The following is a 17325-nucleotide window of genomic DNA, read 5'->3' as shown; positions in this document are numbered from 1 at the left end:
TGTTCTAATTCCTATGTATATACTATCTGTCTGTCACACTGAGCAAAGCATTTAACTTCAGTTTCTATATCTGAAAATGTAGATAGTTGGGGAGAGAGAATCAGCTATTTGTAAAGCAACTTGAAGATCTATCCCTGGCCTTCACTACTGTGGAATCTACACATTTTTCCTCACAACTCTCCCCATTAAGTTGGCACATATCATGATACCCATTTTATAGACAACGGAAGCACGGAGATTAAGTAGTTTGCCCAACGTCAGAGTATGGATCTCCTCCTACCCATTTGTCAAAAATCACAAAACAGAACAGACCAATAACTGCTAAGGTATTGTTTAAAAAATACTCTATTGCTAGAAAACCAAAGCTCAAAACTAAATGTTGTTAAAAGGAAAATAGAAGTTAGATTAATTTTGTACTTATTATATTTTGAAATTCTATAATTACGACTGAGAAGCCATAAGATATCTAATTTACATGAAACTGATTATCAGCTTTTCTGCCCAAAATTAATTTGCAAAACTTACCCTATGACAAAACTTACCCTGTTACATTACAAGACATTTTTTAATTTTCACGCACCCTGGAGTCTTTTCTTCTTTGCTGATTTTTTTCACTCTGTACTGTCGAATCTCTCGCACCAATGTATAAAAAGCATCCTCCACTCTCTGCATTGTAAAACACAACTCCTTAAAATCTGCTTTATTGACAAAGATGATGTACTGGGACACCCATCACAGAAAAAACACTGAAAGTATGAGCTTTACTTGAGAAATGTAGGTATATGGAGCACAAGTAATTCTAAGGGCTGTGTTCATATTCAGTCTGCAGACAGAAAGCGAGAGCCTGCCTATCAGAGGAAAGGAGGAGCGCCATGTCTATACTGTCACAGATAGATTCCATGGCTCAGTGTTCTTTAACTGATGCTCTCCACTGGAGTTATCCCTGTCTTGTTTTAAAGGTTAGTTTTAAGACTTATTTCTGTACCCAGTTTTGGTAAGGAAAACATTTGGCATTTATGCATTTTAAAAAACATCTTTAGAGAGAGTTAAGTTTGACTTGATAAATGTTATTATAAACTAAAACATGAACAAGTCAGAGACAGACTTAAAATCAAGGAGTAAGATCTGGGTGATGAAAAGCCACTATGCTGCATTGTGCTTAAAGCCCTTCAACATTTTTGTGGGAAGACAGAAATTTGCCAAAACAGGATATGCACCAATTTGTGGGGGATGAGAGAGTTATCAACATTATGTATTGCTCAGATAAAGTTGTATAACATATTAGGATTGTGAATGTTTCAATGCACAATGTAAGTACAGTAGCTTGGTAACTAAGAGGGGAGCATGTTTTTATTTAAGGTTCCTCCGTCACCTATTCCAATCTTTTGGAGTTATTTAGGCAGGCAGATCTACACCTCTAATTTGGGGTCTTTGCAGTCTTTGGTCAAGTGGGTGCGTAAGCTACTGTCTACTCTCCTTTAAAGTAGCAAGATTTGCCCTCATGTAGAGCTCGACATGAGAGCTTTACATCAGGGAAGGTTATGCTACATATTTCAAGAACAGATACAAAGAAACGTTTGCTCATATGGGCAATACTTAACTCAATGCTGTATTGTTCAATTTTTAAAGTGACCACAGGTTGATTATTTTGGGGTTTTATTGGTTTTGTTTTGTTTTTAAATTGGAACTCATTTGCCAGCCAAGGTACCAGTACTGATAGCCCTAATTTTATCAGAAAAATATATTTGGATGAAATACATAGAGTCTCCCTTTAAAATAATGTGCCTTGAATTAAATGTTCTGTTTCTAAAATAATGAGTCAACAATTTACACCACACCAGAAATGACATGCATATTATTGCTCATAGGTTATTTCTCCAAAGTAGAGAAATAGCAAGTTCAGTTACAGATTGTAGGATGAAAAGTTCATAAGTTACCACAAAAAGTGGTTCTAGTCTACACTGTCTGAGCCAGATCAGGCAATTGCTATGGTACCTTTGCAACGTGGTAGTACAGAGGCTGTAAAGCTGGCCACACCAGCCAAAAAAGGAATCCCCTATCATGAGGGCAATCTGAGTAGCACAGCCATTATAGATAACTCTCTAGCACCCACTCACTCTCTCTCACAGCTCTGTGTTTAGGGCATTGGGAGAATATGCCATCTCTTCAGCAATAAAAGCAAAACTGGGAGAAAACTTGAGATAATTAACCAGTTGAAAGACAGAAAGGTGTATCAGCAACCAAAAGTTACTAAATGGCTACTTCAGAGAACTGCAGTTGACTGGCTCTGCCAAATTTAAAGGCCCACACAAAGATCTACTGAAATCTATAGGACTGTTTTAAGTTGCATTGGAACCCAAAATGGCTGGCCCTAGGATTGGGTAAACATATGCAACCTTTTTGTTTACCCTCTCTTGGAGCCAACCACGTTGGGTGAGCCTTTAAATTTGGCAGAGCCAATAAGCTGCAGTTCTACCTATCTACCTCAGGTCCTGTGCTGAGCACAGCTCATCCAGCTACAAGGACTGTAGGCTCTGCTTTCCATAAACAGATTGAACTTGAGTTGAGAAGAACACATTACACTAGTTTACCTCAACCTCAATCTACTTTGGCTAATGCACACAGTCTGCCCCTATAATTTTTATAATTACAATTTTAAAACCTTTATGTAAGAATTATTAAATTGTCTAAAAGCATATCTATGCACTGTGCAACTGAGATCAGCAGAAAATCCCAGGAAACAAACAAAAAAAAAATCATCTAATCTTTACTGATATTGCTATTAACTCTAATTTGCTACATACGATGCCACAGGAGATCATATTTAAAATTGATCATTCAAAAGTCAGAGTTTGCTATCTGAAGGTTTCTCTGAACAACAGCCATCTGATCCTGAAGATGAAACACACTGTACTTTTGTTTGTTTATGGATAAATAAAATAAAATTAAGCTCACAAATTAAAATCTACCCTCTTCAGAAGAGGGGGAGCTTAACTTCATATCCACAAAATACTGATGGCCCTCTGAGCATTCTTTATATTTAAAATCTAGTAGTTTGTAGAAGAACATTTACAAAAAATGTAAGCCAAGTAAAGCTCATATTTTCATGTTTTTCTGGGAGGTTGGGGGCATCTTATTCACAGAGAGAGAATAAATAGTGATCAGCTGCAGTGTGCCAGAGCACATGCTGTGTAGAAATCAAGATACTTAGGGTTTACTGTTTTGCAGAACAAATATGAAATTTGATTCTGTAGCTGTGATATCAGAAATAAGACAGTGCGCCTTCATTTGACTTCATAATTCCAACGGTCCCATCACCAATAACAGGAGGTGTGATTTTGCATTAGCGATGCCGAGAAACACACACAGAGAGAGAAAAGAAGTTGCTACTACCGCCACCAAGAATGTAACATTTGGACTATAGTTAAGAGGAGTCATACTAGAAAGAACATATTTTAACAAGAGATAGTTGCTAGTTTAACTAATGTGACAATCTACACAAGGGACAATATTTGAAGAGTCAGTCACCACAGTGATATGTTTAAAAAAAGCAACTGTAATACTTTTTTAAAAAAACCTTTGCATTACTGTTTCTCTTTTAGGCTCACTTCATAAAGTTAATAAATTGATGGTAATTCAAGGTCAAAGTGGCACCACCAGAAAGTAAAAACAAACAAACAAAAAAAACAGCCCTTTTCTGTATGTCAGCACTTTTCTTTAAGCAATTACAAAATTAAATATATTACATACTCTTTAATGGAGAAGTACATATGTCTGTATAGTAGTAGTCTACTTTAAACATGTGACAGGCCCATGACACACAAGACCTTGCAGCACAGTGTATTCGAAATGCTGTTGAAGACTCCTCATACACAGTCAGATGGCTAGTTTAAAATGTGACTATTTACAAAAATAAAAGGCTATTTGAACATAAGCCAGAATGCCTACAGTATATTCATATATTGTCCTTTTGTAAATAATGCTTAAAAAGAACATCTAGTTCAGGGTGATTAAAAATAAATTTAAAAAAAACCTAAAAATTGGATTTTTATTTAAACTGGATATTTTTTATTTAAAATAAACCTATTTAAAATTAAATTTGAAATTGACAACCTAGGTTAAGACCTTCACTTATTAAAATCATTTAACTAAACAGAAAATATTAAAACCACACGTTTGCTGCAAAGTTTTGAAGAAAGTAGAACCACAGAATTGATGGAAGTCACGGACTAAGCACTTGGAATCAGAGTTTGCTGAAGTGCTAAGTAAGCTTCTGACAACAGTAGCCTCTTCTGCAGGTGAAGAGAGACTATTTTCATCAGGCCAGTTATTCAGTTCAATTACTAGTTCATTCAAAGTTAAAAAAAATCACCTGGGAGTTGAAAAAGCAACAAAGCTTGTTTTCCCTCTCCCAATGTATGAATAAAAACAATGTATGATAGGGTGTGAGCACTACTAATTTTAAAATCTTGAAGGACATGACTGAAAACAATCAGTTCAATTCATTAACTACAGATAATACCTCCTTTGTTTAATAAATCAATGTTAAATGCAAAATACTTTAAGGTTTATGTATTCAGCACATTTAAGGTAGTTTTATTTAATTAAAAAAATTTAATGTCCATCCAAGTAGATCTTGACAGAAAACACAAGTAAAAATTAACCATTCACCATTTTCCAACATAATAAAAAATGTAAAAATTGAGAATTTGAGGAAGTGTAGGTTAAGCTATACAACTGCTTAAATAAATACATATAGATACAGTGTATCCCTCCTGGTTAACAAAAAGAAAAAATTTGGTGTAAAGGCTCTACATAGTTGTAAATCAACATGTTTTAATGGTCACCAACAGATGACCATCAACCTTTCTTTAGAAAAATAACCAGAAAGTACAAATGCAAAACAAGATTAAAATCAACTACTTAATTGATTTCCTGTTTTCAGATTTAAATCATGGTTAAAATTGGTGATTTGAATCACTAATTTAAATCACCCACCCTGCAAACTGAACACCCAGAATTAGTGAGAACTTTTGACCTTAATCTCTCTAGGCCACAGCTGCTCATCTGTAATATGGTGATAAATAATGCACCCTCATCTTACAGGTATATTGTAGAATTCATAAATATTTGTGAAGCACTCAGGTGGTATAGTGATGACTGCCATAAGAAGCCCATGAGAAAATGAATAATTCTGTCTTCAGGCGTGCACAGCAAATAATGCCCGGGGCCACAAATTTAACAATGAAGAAAAAAAAAACATTAAACGGCTACTCATTAAGTGACCACCATCCATCCTGTGCACTAAGGCATGGGGCCTTTGAGAAAAAAATAATATGTGATCATGTAATTAAAGACTGTCTCAAAATGCATACACACAAGGGGGACAAATTAAGGTTCCATAGGCAACCTTAATTCTGTAATCTCCTAACATATGAGTGTTTGACTTTGCAGCCTTAATCATATTGTTTTAATAGTGTATGGATGTTTTGTTGTATGTTATTTCCAAGGTTTTTTAAAAAAAAAAGCAAATTGAAAAAAAAATACGGCATATATACACTGGCACCTATATGGGTCATAGGCAAAGTTGGAACCTTTAGATCCACCACACAGACCTCTGCCACTTAGCAGTAGTACAATGTCATCTTCTTTGTAGACCAGCACTGGAGAGGAATGAGATACCCCTTTTGCCAGTGGATTTCACAGATATGTGCTGACAGCAAAGGAATGGCAAGACTCAGGTGGTCTTAGGTGCCATTCCACAAATATCACTGACACAAAGGCCACCATCACCCAAATTTCAAGTCCCCGCTCCAAAGCAGGGGAGTGTTTTGTGCTTTACAAATATATGCTCACTAGATTTTTTTTTTTTTTAACATGAGCAAAACAATGTATTTTGCCCTAGCGTTATTCTCAGAAATGTCTGAACTGCTTTGGCTGAAATTTCCCCCCAAAAAAACACCAGCCTGAGACAGACACCAGGCATGGAAAATTTTAGCTAAATAGCTGAAGTTGGGAAAAATTACAAGCAACTGAAAACAGGGCCTTAAGGGAAGTGTGGGGCAAACTTAATAGGTCATGCTACCAGTCCCACATAATAACACATAATGGCTGCATACTATACATAGATAAGGTACCATTATTTTACATAGATCTTTGGCATGATACCTGCAAATGGTGGGCTGGTTCAAGTAACAATTTTTTATATTTACTTTTTTTTATTTCTACAGTCCTAACCTGACAGTAAGAACTGCACAAATGGAGTGCTGTAAATGGAGCACTGCTTACTTCAATAGAACTCCTCGTATGAGGAGGAGTTCACCAATGTGGGACTTATGTGTTCATACAACAGACAGTTAAAATAAAAAAAATGAGTAGTCATTTATAGCAACTCTTCATTAAAACATTTTCAAAATGTGCATTCGCCACAATAAATCAAGCTTTTTGTGGCAAGTTTTACAATTCAAGGAATTCTCACCCACACATACACCCTCACCCACTTTCTCCTTTTAATCGAATACTATTATGGGAGTTGGAAGAGAAATTAAGTAACACAGAAGGAAAACGTACAACCCTAGGTTCAAACACATTTTGGGCTCAGTCCTGAAGTTACTCTTTGTGCATCTCCTATAAAAGGTAAAAAAGTACTTGCAACGGTTGCAAAATCTAGCCTTAAAAAACAAAAATCATCCCTAGTTTAAAGAGGTGCAACTCCTTTTGAGTTCACTGGGAGTTGCTTCCTCACATGCCAAGGCTGAATTGATTCTACGAGTTAAGTCAAACACACAGAAAACTAAATACAGAGGGCAAGATGTGATGTTATTTATGGAAGTCAGACTTATTTGATGCAGAAGGCCAATTTTTTTTTAATTATGGTCTGTGAACAGGGATATAATTTATGGAGTCAATCCCACTGCAGAACTCCTGCTGATTTTAATGCGAAGTTGGCACAAAAATGGAGAATGTGACCTTTATGCAGTAACTAAATCTTCAATTTTTTGTTAAGTACCTTATTGTCACATTCAATATCACTTTGAAAAAATATCCACACCTTTATGACCATTTTTATTCCTGCTCTTCCCCACCCTCCTTTCAAAATCTCTCTCCTCTCTCTCTGGCCTTCTCTATATAGTATTTGTACTGACTTAAACTAAACTGGCAACAAAAACTGAAGTGGAGAATTAATGCAAGCCCCTAGTATGGACAATGTTATATCACCATAAAGGTTTAGACCTGCAGCTGCAACTAAAACTGTGTATGGACAAGCCCTTTGTCTCTCCCCTCTCTTCTCCACTCTACATTTTTTCCCTTCAGAAACTCCCAGCTCCCCTGGGTCTTCACAGTTAGCCTCTTCCTTCATTCTATCTGCTAAAATAGTTAGCAATTAAATAGTTAATGTTGAAGCATCATCATGGACCTTTAGAGCAAATGCACCGATTAGATTAAGAGGGGGGTGGGAAATTTCTACCTCATTGTTTCAGGCTTTCTGCAGCCTTCAAAAGACATCACTGCATCACTTACTGTCTGTTCATGTTTGAAAGGTAGTCTTTGGAACCACGAGGACTAAAAATTTCTCTTAAATGAAAGCTTAACTTCTACACAGTCTGAATATTTCATGTGGGCTAGATGTGGCCCAAAGGCTATATGTTTGACACCCCTCATTTTAAGAGAGTTATTGTGAGAGAGAGAATGTCCCTCTCTCTCACACACACACTATCATTAAAAGTAGAATCTTGGTAAAACTGAAGACAATGTTCTTCATACAATTCCCTTTTGACAATATTTTGTGTGTTTGAGACCACATCATTGTGGTTCCATAAGGTGGTACTTAATTTACCAAAAATAGAAATATAATGATTCAATTCCTAGAAGGCAAGATTTTCTTGAGTGACTAGTTATTTTGGATACTAAATTTCTGTGTTTCAAATTCAAGACACCTTAAAGAGGCCTTATTATCCCAAGGATGTATGCTCAGGCCCTCTTTAAAACATCTCACATGGATACTCAAAATTTAAGCACCCAAAAATCAGTAGTATCTGACCAAGATTTTCAAATGTGACAATGGAAAAGCAACTTCATCTGTGTTTAATCAGGCTGGTATATGCCTTTTAAAATCTACATGAATGTTGGGCATAAGCTCTTTAAAAGTCTCCTATTAAGAGGTAAAAAAATCAAATACCAAATAGATTTGTGACAATTCTTAAACTGAATTTTAAGCAAAGATAAAATTGCACAGACTTTTGAATGGTGATTGAGCAAGCAATTTTGTATCAGGCAAGCATGAAAAGAAAATCGGGTAAGCACGAAAAGAAATCAAAGGCAATTATGTGTCTGTTTTGAAATGTATTCCTAAGAAGTAATTTCAAACATGTTAGCAACGGGTTCTATAAAAGCTATCTTGGAAAGGGAAAGGGGAGGTAGATTTCTATAACAAAGATAATTGTTTAAGAAAGTAAAACAAAAAATTACAACACTAAATGATAGTACAGAATTAATAGTCCAAAGCAGTATTTGTTTGCTGTTTATTTTCTAATTTTTCCATTTTTATCCTACCTAGTGTCTTGTTAATGAGACACATGCAGGATCTCCCAGATAGGAACATTATAACATCTATATTTATTCAGCCAGTTTGTATGCCACTTGGCTTACTTAAGACACTTCTTCTAGTTTACCCTCTAGTCCTAAAGTTTTATGACTTTGGAATCTACCCTGACATAGGTTTATGCTCCAAATATTACTGCACATCCAATTTAGAATTCTTGAATTTTTTTCTCAGTGAATTTTACTATTTAGAGGTTGTGTGAGTTAGTCCATTAGGTTAAAGATGGTCAGAAAACTGGGTAGTAGTGGCAAAATAGCATGATTTGCATTAATCCGGACGTTCTGTGGACGTGTAAAATGCATAATTTATACATGGATTTCCAAAGGAGTTTTACCCATGGTGTAGGAATGAATCCACCACCTGGGCAGTGTGCAACAACATTCCCCTTTGAGACAGCTTCCTTCCTTCAATTGCCCTATTCTGATTCTAAGCATAAATTACACTTTTTTGCTAGCCAAGAACGAGAACTCAGAACTCCAGAACTTTGGTTAATTGTCTGACTGCTGAATACCTTCACTAAGAAAGTGATTCATGTCCTTCACATCTTTTTTTTTAGTGAATCACACTCTCAAACTATTAAAAATCAAGTAAAACTTGAAGAAATATGCTATTGCTTAGTAGCTGAATGCAATAGAGGCCCGGGTCTCATTCCTTAAGTCTGAACTATTGAAATGCATCATTGATCAGTGAATGAGTACTAGTTGTCTGGGAGTCCACAGAATGGCAAAAACACCACAAATTTTCCTCTAGAGAAATACGCATTAACACCAAAATTTGGCAGTTACTGGAGTTTTGAATGCTCTGGTACTTTCAAGATTCAATTCTAGAAATTCTGCTTGTGTGTCTTTGTTTTGAACTTTACCTGTCTTGTTTTTGCTGATGTTTCAATGAAAGGAATTCCATAACTTCGTGCTAAGTCCTGAGCTTGTTTTGTATCTACTGTTCTGGAAGGTAAGTCACATTTGTTTCCTACTAGCACCATGGGGACATCTTCAGAATCTTTAACTCTTTTTATTTGTTCCCTAAAATAAAACGGAGAGATTTTATTTCAATACTTTTAGTAGTGTTAATACAGTAGAATTTTAGGGGAGGAAACAAAATGCAATTAGACATTTCTATTATTTCCAAATGGATCAACACTACATCATAGTGTCCTTTTATTTGGTGTGTACATTATTTGAAACTTTTCAATAACAGTTAAACTAGGAGATACTACTGCCTTTTCCCCCGGATTTAGCATTTCAACTTAAAAACAGAGATAAATATTGGTCACGTAGTTATCATTGATAGTGGTGGGACTCCAAGAGCCAAAGTTACATGAGTCCTGATTCCATTTATACTACACCTGCTTTACTTTTATCCCCACTTTAGTGTCCTTTCACACTGCCAGAGCAGCATAAAGGGCCTTTGTGTGGATGAGACACAGGCTCACATAGTGTTCTTGATTTATTCCATAGGGACTTTGTCCCTTTTAGCCAAAACTCCTGCTCATGTCTGGTTGAATAGTGCAATAGTGAAGCCATAAAAGTCTATCTTAAATTTACAATAGTTGAGCTCTCTACCTGAAGACATTAACAAAACAGGAGAATCAAAACTCGATTATTTGGTAGGAAAAGATCTTCAAATATGCTGCAAGATCCTGTTTACTAGGGTTCTTAACTGTAAATGAGGTGTGATGGCTTTTGTAAGCAGTGGCAGGGTTTATGAGGAAACTGTCCCCTCCTTCCCACCCCTCTTCTTAGCCAGGCAATGTGAGCAAGCAATTTGTTTCCAAGGCTGACATCAAAGGCATAGTTGATTTGCTCCTCTTCTATGGCCTTGCCTACACTTGCGGTGAAACGTAGGGTACACCTAACTACTTGCTGCCATGAAAAGCAGGCTGCGTTCATGCTGACATGTAGATACATGTGGCAGTTAAAGGGTCTGGCGGGGAGAGGCACGGGGAGCCCTTCCCTGCAGCTCTAGGCAAAGCGTCCACCCGACCCTCCCTGCCAGAGCCTTTCCCCACTGCCCTGGCAGAGTTTTTTCCCTCCACCCTGCAAGCGGCACCCACCCGCTCCCCTGCCAAGACTTTCCCCGCTGCCCTGCACCACAACACACCTGCCAGAGCCTCTCTCTGCAGCACCACCCCTGCACCAAGACTTTCCTGCCGCCCTGTGTGCAACGCAGCGCTCACCACCCACCAGAATCTTTCCCCACTGCCCAAGCCTTTCATTGTGGCAGGAAAAGGCTCCAGCAGTGGGAAACTACACTAACAATAGCAGTGTAGACGTGGGAAGCATTACTCGGGCACGTAGAGAGCCGTATAGGGTACGGATCCTAAAGTTCTGGGTGTCTGTACTCCACTCGCCTAAGCAATGCCCCATGGTCTATACTGCTATTTATACCTGTACTAGCTGTGCATGCAGTCTGTACTCTGCATACCGCCGTAAGTGTAGACACAACGTTAGGGTCTCAATCAAGGTGGATAAAAATCAATGATTTAAAAAAAATATGTTTTTATTTAATTTGGATTTTTAACTTAAATTGGATTTTTTTGATAAAATGCTTTTTGAGAAAAAAACCTATCTAAAGATAGTTTTAATTAAGATACATTATAGCTCAAGGATATCTCATCATGGAATAGGGATTATAAATTCTAATTCTATAGTATGAGACAATATATTCATGTAATGTTTAAGAAAAGTTTTGTAAACGAGTTCCAATAGTTCCTGGATTAGGGACCCAATCTTATCGGGTTCCAGGGGCTTCTGTATAGATTATTTAGGTTAATCTTTCTATCTACCCAATGGGACTCTGTGCTAAGTCTAGAAGATACCATCAGAGATGCTTAGTTTTGCAGTCCTCAAAATGGATGTGCGTCTTCAGAGATATAATGCTTGTTAACAGCAAAAATGTTTTAAAATAAATAAATATATAGAGATGAGAAATAACAGACCTCAACCCTATTGTCCCTCTGCAAATTTGTGTGCACAGTCTCAGTCCCATACCTCTCTCTAAACGTGCAAAGTTTCAAAAAGTTCAATGAATAGAAGAGTGTTGGGGGCGGTATAGATCTGGACAAGGAGAAGAAGTCTGGAGATAAATGTGAGAAGGGAGGGACAGGCAGTAGAAACAAAAGTGAAACTGTTTGAGCAGCATATTCCAGAAGTCTTGAGTCTTTCTGAGTGTAGCGTTCACTGATTTGAAAGCTATCATACCGTTCTCTCACTAGAAGGGAAAACCTATAATGGCAGCAGGCCATAAAAGAGACCCAGTTTGGGTCTCATCTATCTCTGAGTTGTGAAGAATATGTATTAAGGTTATAACAACCAACAAGAATGCACTTTTATGTAGAAATCCATGATTAAATCAAGTCTTCCTGACTAGTGATTTAAATCAAATCCACCTTGCTCTTAATTTATTGTCTTCCCACATTTAGAAAACATTTCTCAAGAATTGTTTATGATCAATGTTTTATTGTACAGCTTTTTTTGCTGACTGATTATACTGCCTGACATCCTTTTGCACATACTATCTTAGCTTTTTTAACAAATAAAATACTATTAAAAACCCACAATAGCTGGCCTGTATTAAAATCAGTACTGCTGACATCTGTGCTAGAGGGGGAGATTTTAAGATTTGTCTCTTTAAATCACTAGTTTACTTTTTTCTCTGAGACTTTCTTTAGTAAGTGGCTCCCTCTTTCAAATACTAGTTAGAATGCATCTTTAAAATACTGGATTAAAACTATTTGGCAAAACAATGATGTTGCTGAAGGACTCTCAACAGATAATGCCAATCACTAATTTAATTTCCGTTTCCCACCCAGACAGTCTGGAAGTTTACTCCTTAATTAACAAAGCTATGGTTTCTTATCTTACTAGATATTTAGTTCTGTGAACCGTCAATCTCAGTTCACAAGCTCATTCACTGATGTGTGAACATAACAGTACTCATGCCAGAATTCAACCCTTAATGTTCTTTGGGGAGAGGTTGTATAACAAGAAGCCTTCTTACATAATTACAGTTGTGCTCCCTGCATTATCTCTGTACGAAGGGTTTGAAAGCCATACTGTATAACTCAAAATACGGAAACCTGGACAAAAATAACACTATGTTCTTTTCACTGTTAAAGCAAGAATAAAAATAAGTCTGCTATAACCACACAGGAAGCGCTCTGGGCTGGTGGTTAAAGCATGAAGGGACATACAAATCTTTAGTGCATCTGGCACATAAATATCTTGCAACGCCAGCCACAACAGTGCCATGCAAATGCCTGTTCTCACTTTCAGGTGACATTGTGAACAAGAAGCAGGCAGCATTATCTCCTGCAAATTGTAACCAACCTTATTTGTCTGAGTGATTGGCTGAACAAGAAGTAGGACTGAGTGGACTTGTGGGCTCTAAAGTTTTACATGGTTTTGTTTTTGAATGCAGATTTTGTTTTTTTATTACACATAATTCAACATTTGTAAGTTCAACTTTCACAAGAAAGAGATTGCACTACAGTACCTGGATGAGGCGAATTGAAAAATACATTTTTTTTTTGTTTTTTACAGTGAAAATATTTGGAATGAAAAATAAATATAAAGTAAGCACTGTACACTTTGTATTCTGTGTTATAACTGAAATTAATATATATGAAAATGCAGTAAACATCCAAAAATATTTAAAATAAATGGTATTCTATTGTTGTTTAACAGCGCTATTAATTTTTTTAAATCGCTTGACAGCCCTATTTTTTTTCTCTCGCCTGATGTGGGCTTGCTAGTTATACAAGTCACAAGATTAGGTTGCTTAATGCACTGTACATGGGACTAAATAGAGACAATTCTTAAAATGAATCTAGTACAAGAGGTGAACTTAGAATGTCATGGCCGTTTTTCACATTGGGAGCACACTACTCTAGCGCTCTGTGATCTGCATCGGCTTCCAATATGTTCCTAGGTTGAATTCAAGGTGATGATAATGTATTAAGTCATGAAAGGGTTGAGATTTAAGTTCCCTCTAAGCTGTGTGGCCACACAGATGCCTAGTAAGCCCCACACAGGGGCTCAGGGCTGTGGTGGGGAGAGGCACCCCTCCCCCAGCCCCAACACAGACCTGCCTCGGACTTGCCGTGCCCAGGGGAGAGGCATCCCTCCGCTGCCTCCAACTCAGCCCAGGGGAGAGGCACCCCTCCCTCCAGCCCAGGTGCTGCTGCGGGGAGAGAGAGTTGGGGGGAGTCCTCTCTCCCCACCATAACCACTGGGCAGCCTGCACCCCAAACCCTCATCTCCGGCCCCACCCCAGAGCCTGCACTCCCAGCTGGAGCCCTCACATTCTCACCTCAACCCTCTGCCCCAGCCCTGAGCCCCCCTCCCACATGCCAAACCCCTCAGCCCCACCCCCACCACATGAATTTTGTTATGTGCACCAATATGGAGGTGATGTGTCAGACATCACCTCTATATTGGTGCACATAAAATTCATTCCGCACATGCATGAGAAAAATTAGAGGGAACCCTGGTTGAGACTGCCAAATTCCCACAGTTAAGATCAATGGAAGATGGAGGCATGAGAGCTGAAGATCCTCACTATAAATGGGAGGGAGCACCTCACAGGGTGTTCTCTGGAAGTGGTTCTGACTTTGGAAGTGTGCTCCGCTCCCCTTCTCTTGGTCCAAAGTCCAAATTTGTTAATTTTTTCTTCAGGGTACAGACCAATAGTTACCCTAATGTGTGTTTATTTTAATTATCCTTATATTAGCAGTATGTATTTTTGTTTACATCAATATGGGAAAAGTTGTTTTTTGTAATATATTTATGGGATAGGCAACTTTTTAAAGGTTTTTAATACATAAATAGACACTATAATCAGGAAAGTCATATTACATATCCTATTAAGTCATAATAGATAACTAGGGCCAAGATTTTCAAAGCATAACTTTAATTTGGTTATCAAATTTTAAAAACCTAAGTTGCAGATCCCCAGGCTTCATCCATATGTCCTGCTATACAGTGACAGACAAAGGCCCCACAGAGATGGGTTTTTTGGTTCATGCCATGGTCATGCATTGCCCATGTAGATCACCATATCTTTTCATACAGAGCACAACTACTCCACTTTAACTCCAAGAGTGCCTGCTATGGCCTCACAGTGGGCAGGATTTGCCCAAGGGATACAGATCACCTCCATTCATCTCAATAGGATATTAATGTTGAAATCTCCTCATTTCCGTATTTGTTTTACATTTTATTTACCTTTCAAAATTGCCCTACTTCTTGAACTTCCAGGAGGCTTCAGCCATCTCCCTTCTACCTACTCAAAACCCTGTGTCATGCTCCAAGCATAAGTGGAAAATTGGAAATACTCTGGCTAAATGACTAAAGGATTGATTAGCATATATTTAATTGCTTATAAACTGCAATAGCAGCTTTGAAGCCCTGCTTATAATATTTACTCCTGATGAAATTTTGCACCACTGCACACGTGCAGAACTAATGTCTGATAGAATGTATTTTCGCAGGGAAAAAATAAATTGTGTTTCTTTCCCACCTCCCCCGTCGCCATTCTGAACCCCCGTCTGCTCAGTGATGCAGTTCTGCCTTTTGCCAACCAGAGGCCACTGTGGAGCCAGAATAGCCAGCAACATGAACACAATTGGCTGTTCTGGCACCACAGAGGCCTCTGGTGGGCAAAAGGCAGAACTGCAGCATTTCTCAGGCAGAATGTATTTTCTGTGTGGTAAAAAAAAATTCTGTGCCAGACATGAATTCTGCACACGTACAGTGGTGCAGAATGTATTTTCTTTTCAGGCAGAAAATATTTTGGGGGGGGGGGGGGGGGATTTAGTGGCACAGAATTCCGCCAGGACTAGAAGGTCATCACAGCATCCTGCCCACAGAGTCAGGTTAGGACAGACAGAGTGGGACACATGGGGCTGCTGTGGAGTCACAGACTGGGATTCAGAATGGCGAGGGGCGGGGGGGGGAGGGGAACAGACTGGAGGACAGGCTCAGGAGCTAGTGGATTGACAGCATTGAGCCAGGGGCTGAATGGGAGTGGGGGTGAAAGGCCACACGGGGATGCGGATGGGGCTGCAGAGACATGGGGGGGGGGGGGGGGGGCGTGCAGGGACAGATGTGCCTGACCGAATGGGAAAGACTTGGGATCAGCCAGGGTCTGCATGGGAGAGGATCCCCAACTCCCTACAAATCCCTACCCTCTCCCCTTAAAAAAAAAAAAAAAAAAAGGTTTCATACTTCTCCCACCCATACCCAACAACCCTCCATGTTCACTTCAGGCTCCTTCCCTCCCTCTCAGCTACTCCATTATCCTTGACTCCCTCAAGACTTTGCACTGCTTCTGAGGGGTGTGGGAAATTTATGTATTGTAGTTTAAATGAATTACTCAAAGTTCTGTTTTAATATGCCTAGTCAGGGATTTATTTGTCAAAAAAAAAAAAAAGTACCAGAATCTTTTTTTTGTCTGTATTGTTACAGACATACTTGCTGACAGGTATTTTGAAGTAAATTACCAAAATTACTGAAACTGGAATGATTATTGTCATTTTGACAAACAAAATATGCAGAATTTTTAAATTTTTTTGGTGCAGAATTCCCCAGGAGTAATAATATATTATTATTCCACAACTAACTAAACTGTAGGAAACAAACCCATCTTTTGGTACGAAAGAGCACGAGCAAGCTGATTTCTCTCTTTTGAGAGTCACCAGGATGATAGTTTAACTTAAAAAAAAAAAAAGCTTACCTATAATGGTGAATATCTTCAAATGATTTTGTATTATTTATGGCAAATACACATAGGAAACCCTCCCCTGTTCTCATGTATTGGTCCCTCATTGCACTGTACTCTTCTTGACCTGCTGTATCAAGAATATCCAAGAGACAGGTTTCTCCATCAATTACTACTTGTTTCCTGTAGGAATCCTGAGAAGAGAGGAAAAAAAGTCTTTAAATTAAACATGGCAGACTTTGACCTTCTATAACTCCACTTTACAAATGATCTCAAAATGCTTTACAAAATTAAGCAAGACTCTATATCCCTGAGTCAGGTATTACCCACCCCTTTCTACAGATGGGCAAACTGAGGCACAGAGAAGATAAGTTACATGATCACGGTTATACAGCAAGCCAGCAGCAAAGTGGAGAATAGACCCAGGAATATAGATTTTCATTCCCCTGCTCCAGCTGCTAGACTCTGCCTCCATAATCTTAAACATATAAAGTATAATGTTTTCTAAAGAACATCAGATGCAAGTGGCAGTCCTCTTTTTTTTGCCCTATAGATAACTGCAATTTGGATACAGTCCCAGATCAGAAGTTCAGTGGTTGCATTTTCATCAATACCAGGGTTGCAGAAATATACAACCCATGGTTTTTCTGGATCTAATTTACCTTAAGTCTAGCCACTTTGTGAACAATCAAATCAGGCATTTCATCTTCACACCCTGGATATTTTTAGGAAACATCCATGAACCATGTCCAATACTGTGACAGCAGCACACAAACTAGCTAGATGTAAACAGTTTGCAAACACATTTGCAATTCCTAAATTTACACCAATGGAGGAGGAAGAATAGATTTAAGAATGATGCAAGAGCCTAACACTTAGTGTTGGGGGTAATAAGTCTGTTTTCTACCACTAAGCAGCCTGAAACATGAAAATTAGAATAACCAGTAATTTTGAAGACATTTTGATACTAAACTTTGAAACACGTAAGCTATGGCTACACGAGA

At 38.2% G+C, this 17325-nt stretch overlaps 1 protein-coding gene across 4 annotated transcripts in view; it reads right to left on the bottom strand.

Annotated features, from left to right (window-relative positions):
* Positions 1-17325, bottom strand: part of KRAS (KRAS proto-oncogene, GTPase) — a 41990-nt gene that overhangs the window by 10981 nt on the left and 13684 nt on the right. For 2 of the 4 annotated variants that reach the window (XM_048826418.2, XM_048826410.2), the window contains exons 3-5: positions 16337-16515; positions 9465-9624; positions 543-666 (exon numbers count right to left, since the gene is read on the bottom strand). In XM_048826418.2, coding sequence (XP_048682375.1) covers positions 547-666; positions 9465-9624; positions 16337-16515 — 459 coding nt within the window. In that variant the 3' untranslated portion in view covers positions 543-546. The remainder of the gene's footprint in view (positions 1-542; positions 667-9464; positions 9625-16336; positions 16516-17325) is intronic. The other 2 variants (XM_075121666.1, XM_075121656.1) reach the window with 2 other exon arrangements.

Source organism: Caretta caretta, chromosome 1 (genome assembly GCF_965140235.1).
Source record: "Caretta caretta isolate rCarCar2 chromosome 1, rCarCar1.hap1, whole genome shotgun sequence".
NCBI classification, from domain to species: Eukaryota; Metazoa; Chordata; order Testudines; family Cheloniidae; genus Caretta; species Caretta caretta.
The sequence above is the reverse complement of the archived record's forward strand: the minus strand, read 5'-3'. Positions and strand labels throughout refer to the sequence as shown.